The 15,612-nt window shown below is 46.0% G+C and overlaps 1 protein-coding gene across 2 annotated transcripts in view; it reads right to left on the bottom strand.

The window, feature by feature from the left end:
• Positions 1 to 15,612, bottom strand: part of necab2 (N-terminal EF-hand calcium binding protein 2) — a 127,098-nt gene that overhangs the window by 61,091 nt on the left and 50,395 nt on the right. For both annotated transcript variants that reach the window (XM_048546246.2, XM_048546245.2), the window contains exon 5: positions 11,061 to 11,158. In XM_048546246.2, the coding sequence (XP_048402203.1) occupies positions 11,061 to 11,158 (98 nt within the window). The remainder of the gene's footprint in view (positions 1 to 11,060; positions 11,159 to 15,612) is intronic.

Raw genomic sequence — 15,612 nt, forward strand, 5'->3', positions numbered from 1 at the left:
CCTGAGGCATATATAGGCCCAGACTGTGGAAGGATGGTACATTTCCCTCCATAAAGGATAATGAATGAAGCAAATACATTCTTGTGTCGAACAAAGATAATTTCACAATCACCGTTACAGAGGATTAGCTTTCAATTCCAGATTCGCTGAAATTCAAGAAGTGTGCAGTCCTCAGAGCATTAGCCTGGGCCTCTGGACTGTTGGAGACATCGTCACGAAACCACCACTGAGAGACGTGACGGAAAGTGAGGAAAGGAAGGGATGAAGGATTGTAACTGTGACATATCTTCTGCAACACCAGCACATCCCCAAGCTACTCACGAAATGCAGCCACTGTGTAAGTGCAGGAAACACAGCAGCCAATTTCCACACAACTATCTCCAATGAACAAACACAGTGAATAACGTTATTGACAGGTTTTTACAAAGAGCGGCCGCACTGGGGAAGATCTCCCCGCCTTCTTTCAAGTGAGCCACGCGAGATTTCATGCCCACTTCAGAATGCAGACATGACCTTGGCATCTCACCTGGAAGACAAGCCATCCAGCAGTGCAGTCCTCCCTCGATATTTCTTTGGAGGGTCAGCCTGGATTACATGCACATATATGTATTGAACGGACAACAATGTCAGAGAGATAAGCAGCTCAGAACAAGAGCCTTCTGATGTGAGAAGTGGGCAAGAAGAAATATTCTAAATTTACGACCACTCAGTCCTGGGATGGCAGGTCTGACGTATGGGAAGAGGTTGAACCAGTTAAGGTTATTTTTGTTAGACTCGAGAAGAATGAGGGGTGATCTCATAGAAACCTGCAAATGTCTAACAGGACTTGACAGGGTAAACACAGGAAAGGTGTTCCTGATGATCAGGGAGTTCAGGGCCAGGGCTCACACTCAAAGGATAATGGGGTGAACCATTTGGGGACTGCGATGGAAAGAAACATCTTCAAGTGAAGAGTGCTGGAATTCTCTGCCACAGAAAGTGGCCCAAAACATTGCACGAATTCAAGGAGTTGGATAAAGCACTTGAGGCTAAAGGGGTCAAAGGATATGAGGGGAAAAGCAGGAAGAGGCAACTGAGTTGCAGGATCAACCATGATCAGAATGAATGGCAGAGCAGACTGGAAGGGCTGCAAAGCTTCCTCCTGCTCTTATTTTCTATGTTTTGACTTTTACTAGTTCGCTAATTCTGGCAGAGGAGCTCTGTCGCTACATTTCAGCACATTCTGTCAATCCTGGGAGGAAGGCAGCTGAGCTCCTTCCTGCATTCAGTCCTAGTATGACCGCCCACACCTCTGCCTGAGTCCACCTCCTCACCCTCCCACCCGGTCAGGAAGGAGACCCCTGCTCTCCCTCATGCCATCTCCAAAGATGTGAAGTAGACGGCGATCAGAGTGTCGAACCTAGAGTCTCCTCACCAGTTGTCGTTTTGGCATTCCACTCACCCTGCTGTGCGGCCACACGTAGCTGGAGTGCATCATGGCACTCCCAAAGTGTGTAATGGTGCCAAACGCTCTCTTCAAATCAAATCATACCTGATTTCCATGTTATTTGCTGGGTGTCCCTATCCCGTAACTGATTGTCACCATGATCCAGCCTATTCCAACAATGCATTGTACTGAAACCTTGGACAAGTTCATTCTTTATGGGCTGAGAGGTTGCCTACATCAAACTATTCCCCTTGCCCACTCCTCAATATCAGCACTGGCACCAGGCTCTGTATGAAGTGTTTCAAAATGAAAAATGCTCTGTCTATCTCAGTCGTGTTGTGCCTTCCTCCTCCTTCTGCTTATTATAAATAGCATGGCACTGGTGTCCCCGAGAATATACAAGTTCATTAGCTGAGGATTTGAGACAGTTGGGTGACTTGCACAGCAAATATAAACAACAATTTTGAGATGACAGCATTCTCACAGCAGGTGAAGTGTGTGAATTAGATGATATAATGTGTCTTTTCCCCTTTGATAGTCATACAGCATGGAAACGGATCCTTCAATCCAACTCATCCACGCTGACCAAACATCCCAATCTGCTTAGTCCCATTTGCCAGCATTTGGCCCATATCCCTCTAAACCCTTCCTATTCATGTACCCATCCAGATTCCTTTTAAATTTTGTAATTGTCCCAGACTCCACCACTTCCTCTGGCAGCTCATTCCATGCACACACCACCCTCTGTGTGAAAATGATCATAATGATCATAATGAATGGCCTACTCCAGCACCTATTGTCTATTGTCTATTGTCTAAAATGTTACCCCTCAGGTCCCTTTTTAAATCTTTCCCCTCTCACCATAAATCTATGCTCTCCAGTTTTGGACTCCACTGCCCTGTGGAAAAAGATCTTGACTATTTTACAAACCTCTATAATGTCACGCCTCAGTCAAAGAAATTACAAAGGAAAGTCACAGGTGGGAATGGTTCATATGACCCAATAGTAGCTGGACTGTAGAACAGAATACAGATCAAGAGATATGGGGCCTGTAAAAAGTAGTACCACAATAAATGTAGACTATTTTAACCTTCTTTATAAAAATTAGCGGTAAACATGATACATACAGACACTTAACGATTCCCACCTAGAGGATGTATTCATTCATTCAAGGAATACAAGTATTGCTAGATCAGCCAGCATTAATTGTCCATCCCTAACTGTCCTTGAGAAGGTACTAATGGACCACCTTCTTGAATCACTGCAGCCCACTGTGGTGTAAGCTATTAAGGAGGGAATTCCAGGATTTGCACCCTGCCATTGTGAAGGAACAGCGTTGTCATTCCCAGTCAGGATGGTGAGTGGCTTGGAGGGGAACTTGCATGTGGTGGCATTCCCTTGTCCTTCTAAATTTCTTTTTAATTCATTCACAGGATGTGGGCATCACTAGCTGGGCCAGCATTTAACGCCCATCCCCAATTGCGCAGAGGGCAATTGCCGTGAATCTGGAGTCACATGCAGGCCAGACGAGGTAAGAATGGCAGATTTCCTTCCCTCAAGAACACTAGTGAATCAAGTGGGTTTTTCCCGACAATTGACAATGGTGTCATGATCATCATTAAACTTTTAATTCCACATTTTTGACTGAATTCAAATTTCACCCACTGCCATGGCAGGATTTCAACCCGTGTCCCCAGAACATTATGTGGGTTTCTGAATCAATAGTCTAGTGATAATGCAACTAGGCCATTGCCTCGCTCTGGCTGGGTTCAGGTTCTTGGGTTTGGAACGCGTTGGCAAAGGAGCTTCAGTGAATTTCTGCAGTGCATCTTGTGGATGTTACTCACTGAGAAGATGATGAAGATGTACCAAAACAGAGATAGGTTATTTTCCTCACCACCATAATGCACATATATCATCATTCCTGGCTATTTCTGTTGACTCTGGCAAGGGGATTCATGTTTGAAACATTAAAAAAAATGTCAGTCAACCATTTTAAAATAACTGCTCATCTGTTCTTGGGCCACATTAATCTAATAAAGGTAATATACAGCAAGGGACTAGTTACTGACTGTCTGATGTGAATAGCTAAGGAGCGATTAAGTGGGGGCCATGATCAGTGATCGTGGTGCTTTCCTGCGTATCATGGGATCTTCCTATTCATTCCCTGCGTCTGCTTTGCTCCACCACCTCTGAGTAAGTCCCAGTTGTTCCTGCAAAATTCCGTGAGCTCTGAAAGGGCTCAGTGATGACTTGGCATCTATTTCTTTTCACACACAACATCTGTTGGTGATGCATGGACTGTGCCTGTTTGCCCACACAAAAGATGCCAACCAGAAATAAATGACTGTAAGCTGAGCTGACGGTGCCAGTTAATTGTGACGGTTCCCCAGCCGGCTAATAAACTCTGACAGTACTAAGTGAAGGGAGCAAATTACACTGGAAAGAGAAAGAATATTTAATGTGAGTGTCCGACACCTCGAGCCAGCTATGGTTTGTGGAACATGACAGACTGCCTCATTAATCTCTCCGTCGCACAGAAAAGGAAACGCTTCTCTTTTTGGTTTCAATTTGACTCCAGACTTTTCCTGAAGGCACTGATTTTATCCAAGTCATGGAGTTGTACAGTACGGAAGCAGACCCTTCGGTCCGACCCATCCATGCTGACCAGATATCCTAAATTAATCTAGTCTCATTTGCCAGCATTTGGCCCATATCCCTCTAAACCCATCCTATTCATGTACCCATCCAGATGCCTTTAAATGTTATAATGGTACAGCTTCCACTACCTCCTCTGGCAGCTCATTCCTACACACACCACCCACTGCATGAAAATGTTGCCCCGTGGCTCCCTTTTATATCTTTCAGCTCTCAGCTTAAGCCTATGCCCCTCTAGTTTAGGACTCCTCTACCTTGGAAAAAGGACCTTGGCTATTCACCCTCTTCATGCCTCTCATGGTTTATAAACCTCCGTAAGGTCTCCCCTCAGCATCTTATGCTCCAGGAAAAACAGCCCCAGCCTATTCAGCCCCTCCCTGTAGCTCAAACCCTCCAACCCTGGCAACATCCTTGTAAATCTTTTCTGAACCCTTTCAAGTTTAACAACATCTTTCCTCTAGTAGGCAGACCGGAATTGTACGCAGCCCTCCAGCAGTGGCCTAATCAGTGGCCTGTATAGCTGCAGCATGACCCCCCAACTCTGATACAAATCACTGATCATAAAGGCAGGCATATCAAACATCTTCTTTACTATCCTGTCTACCTGCGACTCCACCTTCAAGGAACTATGAACCTGCACTGCAAGGCAACACTCCCCAGGACCCTACCATTAACTGTTTAAGTTTTGCCCCGACTTAGTTCATCAGAACACAACAGGGGTTTGGCTCCAAGGCTACTGGATATCCTCCACTACCAATTTTCCAATTTACTCTAAAGGGATTAGGCTATTGAACTCTGTGAGGGCATCCTGGAATAGCTCACTCCCTCCCCACAGCCTACCTGTGTGTGGTTTACCAATACAATATCACATGGTAGCAAACAGGAGTGTGTTCAGTTCCTAGTTCAGGGATGTTGAGATCATGGCTGGCCCCACAAATACCGGTCCCTGTAAACACAACTCGGGATGGGGCGAGGCTGGAACCTGGGATTTGTGACCAATATAGGGTCCCTCTGTGACCTCTGCCACTAAGGAGGAGCACAACAGTGACATCACAGAGATCTCCCAAGTCCTCTTCCAAATCCTGCACTGTCCCAAAATAAATCATCATTCCCAAGATCCAAATCTTGGAGATCCATACCCAAGCGGGTGCACATTCTCCATATATTCCAGAAACGAAGGACCTCCGCATGCCAATGAGTCATGAACAAAAATGCTGGACTCAGTCCTGGCACCCACACCTGAAGAATGAATAAATAGCTACAATGATGGTATCAGCTACATTAATGTTGTTAGAATTGTTCATAGCATTTGTTATATTGATGATGGTGTTAGCCGTGTTGATGGTGTTAGCCATGTTGAAGGTGTTAGCTATGTCGAGGATATTAGCTATATTGAGGGTATTAGCTACAATGATGGTGTTGGTTATGTTAATAGTGTTAGCTACACTGATGGTATTAGCTATATTAATGATATGAGCCATGTTGGTGATGTTAGCTATGTTAATGATGGTAGCGATGTTGATGGCGAACTGGAAACAAAAACTACTAGGAATCACAGCGGGTCAGGCAGCATCTGTGGAGAGGAAACAAGCTAACATTTCAAGTCTCGATGTTCTTCATCAGAGCTGACGTCATAGCTTGTCAGTTCTGATGAACAGTCATAGAGACTCAAAATGCTAGCTTGCTCCCTTTCCACAGGTACTGCCTGACCCGCTGCAATTTCCAGTATTTTTTTGTTTTTAGCACAGATTCCAGCATCTGCAGTAACTTGTCCCTAGCTTTGTTGATTGTATGAGCTTTGATGATGGTGTTAGCTATGCTGCTGGTATTAGCTATGATGATATTAACTCTGTGGTCGGTGTTGTTAATGTTACATGCACACACACACGGGTGCGCACACACACACACATGCACACGACACAAACACACACACATGCACACACGCACACAAACACACACACAGGTGTACGCACACACAGATCCATACACACACGTGCACACACACACCACAAACTCACACAAACACATGCAAGCGTGAACACATGCACACATGCACGTGCTGCGCGCGCGCACACACACACACACACACACACACACACACACACACACACACACACACACACACACACACACACACACACACACACACACACACACACACACACACAATCACAAAACAGTTGACTTTGTAGAGCTGGATGAACAAAGCAGGCCAAACAGCATCTTAGAAGCACAAAAGCTGACATTTTGGGCCTAGACCCTTCATCAGAAAAGGAGGATGGGGAGAGGATACTGAAATAAATAGGGAGAGAGGGGGAGGCGGACCAAAGATGGATAGGTGCATCTCCGTTCCATCCTATCCATTTTCAGTCCACCTCCCCCTCTCTCCCAATTTATTTCAGTATCCTCTCCCCATCTGCCTTTTCTGATGAAGGGTCTAGGCCCAAAACGTCAGCTTTTGTGCTCCTAAGATGCTGCCTGGCCTGCTGTGTTCATCCAGCTCCACACTTTGTTATCTCAGAATCTCCAGCATCTGCAGTTCCCATTATCTCTGACTTTGTGTAAAGTCCGCTTTATAATTTATAACCTCCTTCACAGTTTTAAATAAACTAGCCCGCAGAATTAATCAATCTCTGATGAATGATTGGTTATTAGATTATCATTGTTGATATGACATTGTGGCAGTGGTAGGATTAATTAACTTCAATTCAATGAAAATGAAATGAATGACTGCACAGACAGAGTATGGCTTACTGCTGCCAGATGTGGTAAAGCACCGAAATGTAATCACTGTTGTAATGTAGGGTGCACAGTGCTAATTTGTGTGCCATATACAGCAACATCATCATGAGCCTACGGTCTGCTTGATGGGGTACATAATGCTTTGAAGATCAAAGAGAGCTCCTCTTCTCTGCTACGAATTAATGCCATGAAATATTCTACATTCTTCTGAGAGGGGAGGGGGGACACAACTAATTCTAACTCACGAAACGATCTGGCTATGATATTGCAGGAGTGGTGTCCCTTTAAGGCAGGCAATGAAACCGACATTATCCAGGTCAACTTGACATTAGCTGGGGGCAGTGGGATTAACCTACTCAGCTGTGCCTATTTACAAAATTCTGCGTAATGAATTAGGTCTAATGAAGTTACATTCTCTTATTAACACATTCATCAGAGGCTGAGTATGATTGAGTGGTGCAAGGCTGAAGCAATATTGCTGAATGTCCACTGTGCCCTGGAAATGTTAAAACATGAATCTTTGTTATCTCGATTATTATCCCATCAACCCAGCTTTCAGAGTGATGGCAGCAAGAAAATCTCTGTCAGCCGCAAAGCTGACCCTCATCGTGAGAACAAAAATCCCTCACACCACACTAACTGACACTCACTCTGTAAAAACTGACCCTCACTCCTCACAAACTGACCCTCACTCCACTCAAACTGACCCTCACTCCACTCAAACTGACCTTCACTCCACACAAACTGACCCTCACGCCACACAAACTGATCCTCACCCCACACAAACTGATCCTCACTCCACTCAAACTGACCCTCACTCCACTCAAACTGACCTTCACTCCACATAAACTGACCCTCATGCCACACAAACTGACTTTCAGTCCACACAAACTGACCCTCACTCCACTCAAACTGACCTTCACTCCACTTAAACTGACCATCACTCCACACAAACTGACCCTCATGCCACACAAACTGATCCTCACCCCACACAAACTGATCCTCACTCCACTCAAACTGACCCTCACTCCACTCAAACTGACCTTCACTCCACACAAACTGACCCTCACGCCACACAAACTGATCCTCACCCCACACAAACTGATCCTCACTCCACTCAAACTGACCCTCACTCCACTCAAACTGACCTTCATTCCACACAAACTGACCCTCACCCCACACAAACTGACCCTCACTCCACACAAACTGACCCTCACCCCACACAAACTGACCCTCACTCCACACAAACTGACCCTCACGCCACACAAACTAACCCTCACTCTCCACACAAACTGACCGTCACTCTCCACACAAACTGACTGTCATTCTCCACACAAACTGACCATCACTCTCCACACAAACGACCCTCACGCCACACAAACCGACCCTCACTCTCCACACAAACTGACCATCACTCCACACAAACTGACCATCACTTTCCACACAAATTGACCCTCACTCTCCACACAAACTAACTGTCACTCTCCACACAAACTGACCTCACTCCGCACAATCTGACCATCACCCTCCACACAAACTGACCATCACTCTCCACACAAACTGACCCTCAGTCTCCACCCAAACTAACTGTCACTCTCCACACAAACTGACCCTCACTCCACACAAACTGACCATCACTCCACACAAACTGACCAGCACTCTCCACACAAACTGACCATCACTCTCCAAACAAACTGACCGTCACTCTCCACACAAACCGACCCGTCACTCTCCACACAAACCGACCCTCACACCACACAAACTGACCCTCACTGTCCACACAAACCGACCCTCACTCTCCACACAAACTGACCCTCACTCAGCTGTTCTCACTCACTCTGCCCAGTCCAGTGGCTCCAAAAACCAGAGGCTATCTGATTGATGTCACTGAAACAGGTTCTAATTGACAGAGCATCTCAATGTCAATCATTCAAGCACACAGAATGGAAACCTGTCTGAGTCTGAAATCCTCAACTGGTCCCAGGGGGAGCTTTCCTTTCTGTCCAGCTCCATCATGCACTGCTTCATCAATCAAGGATTGTGATAAGTCACTGAAGTTAATCTGGAGCAGCTTCAGAGGCACAGACTCATCATTAACCCATGCATTCCTCCACAAAGACAGTGTTTGGTTTGCTGCAGATTACTGGTCTCTGATTTACTCATTTTCAGTTCATTGGGATGTCTCCAAGGTGTCCCTGCAAACTTCAGCGGGCTAATCTTCAAACAGGAGCTAGGAGCCCATTACCATGGAGCACCCACCCTGCCAACCACCGATGAAGTCTGAAGTGCCAATCAGTTTCATGGTCACCAATGCTGATGTGCCCTCTGCCCAGAGGGGTGGGAGGAAATCCCAACTTCAATCTGGGGAAGGCTGAGTAGCCAGCTGTCTCCTCCCTCCAGCTGGAGGAAAACAGCTCTGTGATCAAGATGGTGAATGAGACCCTTTTGGGAAATAGTGAGGGGGGGATGGATTTAATTTCCAATGAAGGCCTTCTAGCCTTTGAGTGCCAGGCCCGGTGATAAGGTTTAAGGTCACTCAACTAACCCCACCTCAACGGGAACCATCATGCTTGAGATGTTATAAATTTCTGAGGAGAACTCACTCACAAATATTGAGGGAGGCTTCTGGTCAGCTATTTAGGCTGAGAGTATATGTCACTGTTCAATCCCCTGACCCTTTGTCTCTCTTACAGAGCTCTCATTAGGAACAAAGACTGATCAGTTACCAGCAGTCAGCACTGAGGTATGGAGCAACGGTCAAAGATTATCTTGGAAGTCACGGCTTTGAAAATCCATGCACGGGAGTGGGGGAGTGCTCCATGTTTCTGGTCCCAGCTACGGTCCAAGTTGCTGCTTCAGTCAGTCAGACAGTCAGGCTGTTTTACGAATGCGCGAGGCACTGTCAGTTCCCAACCTCCACCCCACCACCAACTCACCTCAGCTAAAAGAGAGGGAGGCACGTGGGGAGGGGGAGGTGAAACCGACACAGCACAGTCTCAGACACTGAGAGAAATGGCAAAATCAGATTTGGACAGACGAGAAAGACAGACCAACATGGCACAGAGAGAGAGACAGAGACAGAGAGAGAGAGACAGAGACAGAGACAGAGACAGAGACAGAGACAGAGGCAGAGACAGAGACAGAGAAAGCGGAGTGGGAAGGAGTGGGAAAGAGTGACAGAGAAAGCCAAAAGGGAGGTGCAGTGGGAGACGGTGACAAATTGGGAGGTATACAGTCAGGGAGAGGGGAGAGGGGTAGAAAGAGAGATGTAGTGGGAGACAGTGACAATTGGGCTGATATACAGTGAGAGAGAGAGAGAGAGACAAACAGAAATAAGTGGTTCGAAACAGATACAGAAACTGAAAGGGAAATGTGAACACCTGTCTCATCTCCACCAGCAATGTCCTAAACAATATACATCCAAGCGAACCTGTTCTTGTCCCAGTTTTGCTTCCTATTTTCCTGTGGGTTTTCAAGCAGGGCCTCAGGTAAGGTAATAATGCACCAATCGCGAAATATACTTCAAACACAAAACTCAGCAGGGTCAGGCAACATTTGTGAAGGGAAAACAGAGTTAACATTTCCAATCGTGCAACCCTTCTTCAGAATTAAAGGGGATTCATATTGGGCTCAAAACGTCAATCCTGCGTCTCTCTCCACAGGGGGCTGCCAGGCCAGTTGAGTTTCTCCAACACTTTCTGTGCTGGTTTTCAGATTTCTGGCACCCACAGTATTTTGCTTCCTTTAAACATGTTACACTGAGATGCCTGTATTCCAACTGCCCCAATCAACGACAAAATCGCTTGTGAGAGGAAGTGATGGCCTAGTGGTATTACTGCTGGGCTGTTAATCCAGAGACCCAGATAATGTTCTGGAGCCCTGGGTTTGAATCCTGCCTCGGCAGGTGGTGTGGTTTAAATCCAATAAATATCTGGAATTAAGAAGCTGATGATGACTATCAATCCATTGTCGATTGTCAGGAAAAAAACCATTTGGCTTCCTAATGCCCTTTAAGGAAGGAAGCTGCCATCCTTATCTGGTCTGGATACTTGTAACTCCAGACCCACAGCAATGTGGTTGAGTCTGGGCAATTAGGGATGGGCAATGAATGCCAGTGATGCCCTCATCCCATGAATGAGTAAAGAAAACAAAACAACTCACCAATGGTCTCTAATCTCAAGTATGAGCCGCTGCCCAATCCCAGATCCTGCTCCCCCCACCCCATGAGGCTCACCTTCTTGGTATAGTCCATTGCTTTCAGAATCGAAAGGTTCAGGGTCTCCAAGCAGGCGAGCACATCCTCATAATCTCCCATGTGTGAGGCAAAGTAATCTAGGAGGAGTGAGAACAGAGCATGGATTAATGGTTCGGTCCGGTCTTCGCTCCAGCAACTGATGTGAAGATGCTGTAACTTTGAAAGGTTATTTTGTCCTGGGCTTTTTGAGAAGAGAGGTTGTAAGGCAGAAGCACTGAACTGACTGCTGAAGACATCTTGAGTAAACAGCTTGGGAGGCTATGGTTTTGTTTTTTATTTAAAACCAGCCTGAATGAGTGTGGTCGGCTCTCATAGATTTCTGGCTTTTGGTTTGCTCAGTAGCATCAGAAGATGTTTGGGATCTCAGAAGATTCGGAGCTTAGGTGAATGATTCCTTGCTGCTACTTTCTCTGAAATTTCTCGAAGTTTTTTTTCCTCCTGGTTTGGAGAACTGCATGTAAGAATCAGTGTCTGAATTTGCCTTTTTTGCCAAGAGGTGTGTTTATGGGACGTTACTCTATTGGAACAGTTAATAAGTAAAAGGTTCTGCACCCATTATTCACTTAAGTTTTCCAGTAGTTAAGTTGGTCTAGATCCCTCTTTCATTGGATGCATTTTAACTGCAGTATTTAGGGAATTTGGGTTTTGCTTAATCTCGAGTATTTTGACCAGACACATCATGTCTAGAACACAGTACTTCCCATCTACCTTTAAAATAACAGAGGGGAGGTGATGGCCTAGTGGGATTATCACTGGACTGTTAATCCAGAGACCCAGGTAACATTCCAGGGACCTGCGCTCAAATCGTACCATGGCAAATGGTGGCATTTGAATTTTAAAAAAAGTCTGGAATTAAGAATTTAAAGAGGATCATAGATCATTTGCTCATGGTTGTAAAAACCCATCTAGTCATTAACGTTCTTTAGGGAAGGAAACTGCCATCCTTACCTGGTATGGCCAACATGTGACTCCAGACCCACAGTAATGTGGTTGTCTCTGGGCAATTAGGGATGAGCACTAAATGCTGCCTGGCCAGAAACACCTCTGTACCATCAATGAATAAAAAAAAAGTTAGGGTCTAGGTTATCTTCTTAAAATATTTTGAGGGGGTCTGGTGTAGTTCCGAGCACTGAGTATGTCCATGAGCGATCATCCATGAGTGGTGCTCCCCTATTCTTCACTTAAGGTTGCTGACCGTCCCTGGGGCACCAGAGCCCCTCTCACCCACCAAACACAGGTCTGAGATCCTCAAAAATAAAATGTCTGTGAGCTGTTTGGCAGCAGAGAGTCATAAAGGAAGGCTCGCAAATGTTATACCTCTTTCTCTCTGCACAGCTCCTGTCAGACCAGCTGAGTTTCTCCAGCATTCCGCATTTTGTTTTAAGGAGAGGGCATTTCACTGAAGGGGGCATCTCATCCTCTGTTGGCATTTGCGTGGTTACTCACAGGAGGGACACAGAATGGGTATCAGTGATGGAAAATCTGAGATGATTGAGGTGGAAAGGATAACACTGAAACACCAGAGAGTCGTAGAGACATGCCGCATAGGAGACAGACCCTTTGGCCCAACTCGTCCATGCCGACCAGATACCCTAAACTGATCTAGACCCATTGGCTAACATTTGCTTCCTTTTCCTCTAAACCCTTCCTACTCATACACACATCCAGATGCCTTTTAGATGTATTGTACCAGCCCCCACCACTTCCTCTGGCAGCTCATTCCATACAGGCACCACCCTCTGTGTGAAAACATTACCCCTCAAGTCCCTTTTAAATCTTTCCTCTCTCACTTTAAACCTACGATCTTCCGTTTTGGACTCTTCCTACTCAGAGTAAAAGATCTTGCCTATTTATGCTGTCCATGCCCCTCATGATTCTATAAACCTCTATAACCTCTCACCCCCTCCGCTTGCTATGCTCCAGGGAAAATAGCTCCAGCCTGAGAACTTGGAAGCGAAGACCCTGAGGTGAACCAGAGTTTTACTTCCAGGTATACAAGACAAATTCTAAACAGGAGCATCATTCCCAAGTGCTCCTGATCTTTTTTCTCTCTCCTTCTGCAATCAGAAGTAGGCCATTCAGTCCATCATGTCTGCATTGGTTCTTTTATCTTGTGCTAATTTCCTGCCTACTCCCCATATCCCTTTGCAGCATTAATCTCCAAATAACCATCCAGTGCCCCTCTTGCATGCTTCTACTGAGCCTGCCTCCACCACATTTCCAGGGAGTGATGTCAATTCAACTCCTTACCGGTACAGGGCCTAAGATTATCTACCAGGCCACTGATCCAGTAGAGGATTCCAAGGATACTGAGTTGGCCATTTAGGACTGAGATGAGAAGAAATTTCTTATCCAAGAGAGTGGCAAGCCTGTGGAATTGTTCGCCACAGGAAGCGTTGAAGCCAAAACAATGAATGTTTCCAACAAGGAGTTAGATACCAGCTAAAGGAATCAAAGGGGAGAAAATGGGAACAAGGTACTGGGTTGGATGATCAGCCACAATCATACTAATGACAGAACAAGTTCGAAGGGCCGAATGGTCCACTCCTGCTCCTAATTTCTACATTTTGATGATTTCCAATTCCCTGTTGCGACACCGCTCACAAGCCACTGGCATTCCCAGATGACTTCCCAAGGGCCAGGCCCATTAATCATGGGCAGCGTTCGATTTTAGATAGGGTTTGGCATGAGAGGGGGATGGTTGATGGTCTAAGGCCAATGGGAGCATGTGCAGCACTAACACAACAACAATCCCTGATGTGTGAACTACAAATTCTGAAAGGACCAGGAGGGAGAGGATAACACAGTGTGGAAGAGCCATCAGGAGATGAGGCAACTTCTTTTTTCGGTCTCGAACTGCCACAGCACCTCAGTTGTGCTAATGGGGGGACAAACCCTCCTTGGGATGGTCAGCTGTGGCCCAGTTATTGGCTATGCCTCATTCCAACTTTTACCTTCCATCTCCAAACCACACCCCCCCCCCCCTCACTTCATGGGGCTCAGGGCTAAATTAGAAACCCTGTCCTGAAGCGTAAACCTTCCACAAATCTAATGGACGAGAATAGCATGCAGAGCTACGATGAGCTAGGCTCATAGCTTAGAGAACACTCTGAATCCCATTCTCACTTTGCACTGTGTGCCTCACTCCTACACAGTGCCATGTCACTGAACTGAATCCTGTCAATGATGTGGATTCCTTGTGTAATTGAAACATTGCCCCAATTCCATAATTTTCTCTCTCTCTCCCTCTCTGCTTGTTTGGCTGGAACTCAACTTTGAAATGCCAGTGGTCTGCATGCAAAGTACACTCTACTTGAGTCTTGAGGGGACGCAGAACTTGAGAATTGCTGGAAAACGACACAATTTGTCAAAACGTGTCATCTTGCGCTCATCAGGTTAGAACATAGAACATAGAACATAGAACAGTACAGCACAGAACAGGCCCTTCAGCCCACAATGTTGTGCCGACCATTGATCCTCATGTATGCACCCTCAAATTTCTGTGACCATATACATGTCCAGCAGTCTCTTAAATGACCCCAATGACCTTGCTTCCACAACTGCTGCTGGCAACACATTCCATGCTCTCACAACTCTCTGCGTAAAGAACCTGCCTCTGACATCCCCTCTATACTTTCCACCAACCAGCTTAAAACTATGACCCCTCGTGCTAGCCATTTCTGCCCTGGGAAATAGTCTCTGGCTATCAACTCTATCTATGCCTCTCATTATCTTGTATACCTCAATTAGGTCCCCTCTCCTCCTCCTTTTCTCCAATGAAAAGAGACCGAGCTCAGTCAACCTCTCTTCATAAGATAAGCCCTCCAGTCCAGGCAGCATCCTGGTAAACCTCCTCTGAACCCTCTCCAAAGCATCCACATCTTTCCTATAATAGGGCGCCCAGAACTGGACGCAGTATTCCAAGTGCGGTCTAACCAAAGTTTTATAGAGCTGCAACAAGATCTCACGACTCTTAAACTCAATCCCCCTGTTAATGAAAGCCAAAACACCATATGCTTTCTTAACAACCCTGTCCACTTGGGTGACCATTTTAAGGGATCTATGTATCTGCACACCAAGATCCCTCTGTTCCTCCACGCTGCCAAGAATCCTATCCTTAATCCTGTACTCAGCTTTCAAATTCGACCTTCCAAAATGCATCACCTCGCATTTATCCAGGTTGAACTCCATCTGCCACCTCTCAGCCCATCTCTGCATCCTGTCAATGTCCCGCTGCAGCCTACAACAGCCCTCTACACTGTCAACGACACCTCCGACCTTTGTGTCGTCTGCAAACTTGCTGACCCATCCTTCAATTCCCTCGTCCAAGTCATTAATAAAAATTACAAACAGTAGAGGCCCAAGGACAGAGCCCTGTGGAACTCCACTCACCACTGACTTCCAGGCAGAATATTTTCCTTCTACTACCACTCGCTGTCTTCTGTTGGCCAGCCAATTCTGTATCCAAGCAGCTAAGTTCCCCTGTATCCCATTCCTCCTGACCTTCTGAATGAGCCTACCATGGGGAACC

The sequence above is a fragment of the Stegostoma tigrinum genome, chromosome 16 (genome assembly GCF_030684315.1).
Source record: "Stegostoma tigrinum isolate sSteTig4 chromosome 16, sSteTig4.hap1, whole genome shotgun sequence".
In the NCBI taxonomy this organism is placed as follows: domain Eukaryota; kingdom Metazoa; phylum Chordata; class Chondrichthyes; order Orectolobiformes; family Stegostomatidae; genus Stegostoma; species Stegostoma tigrinum.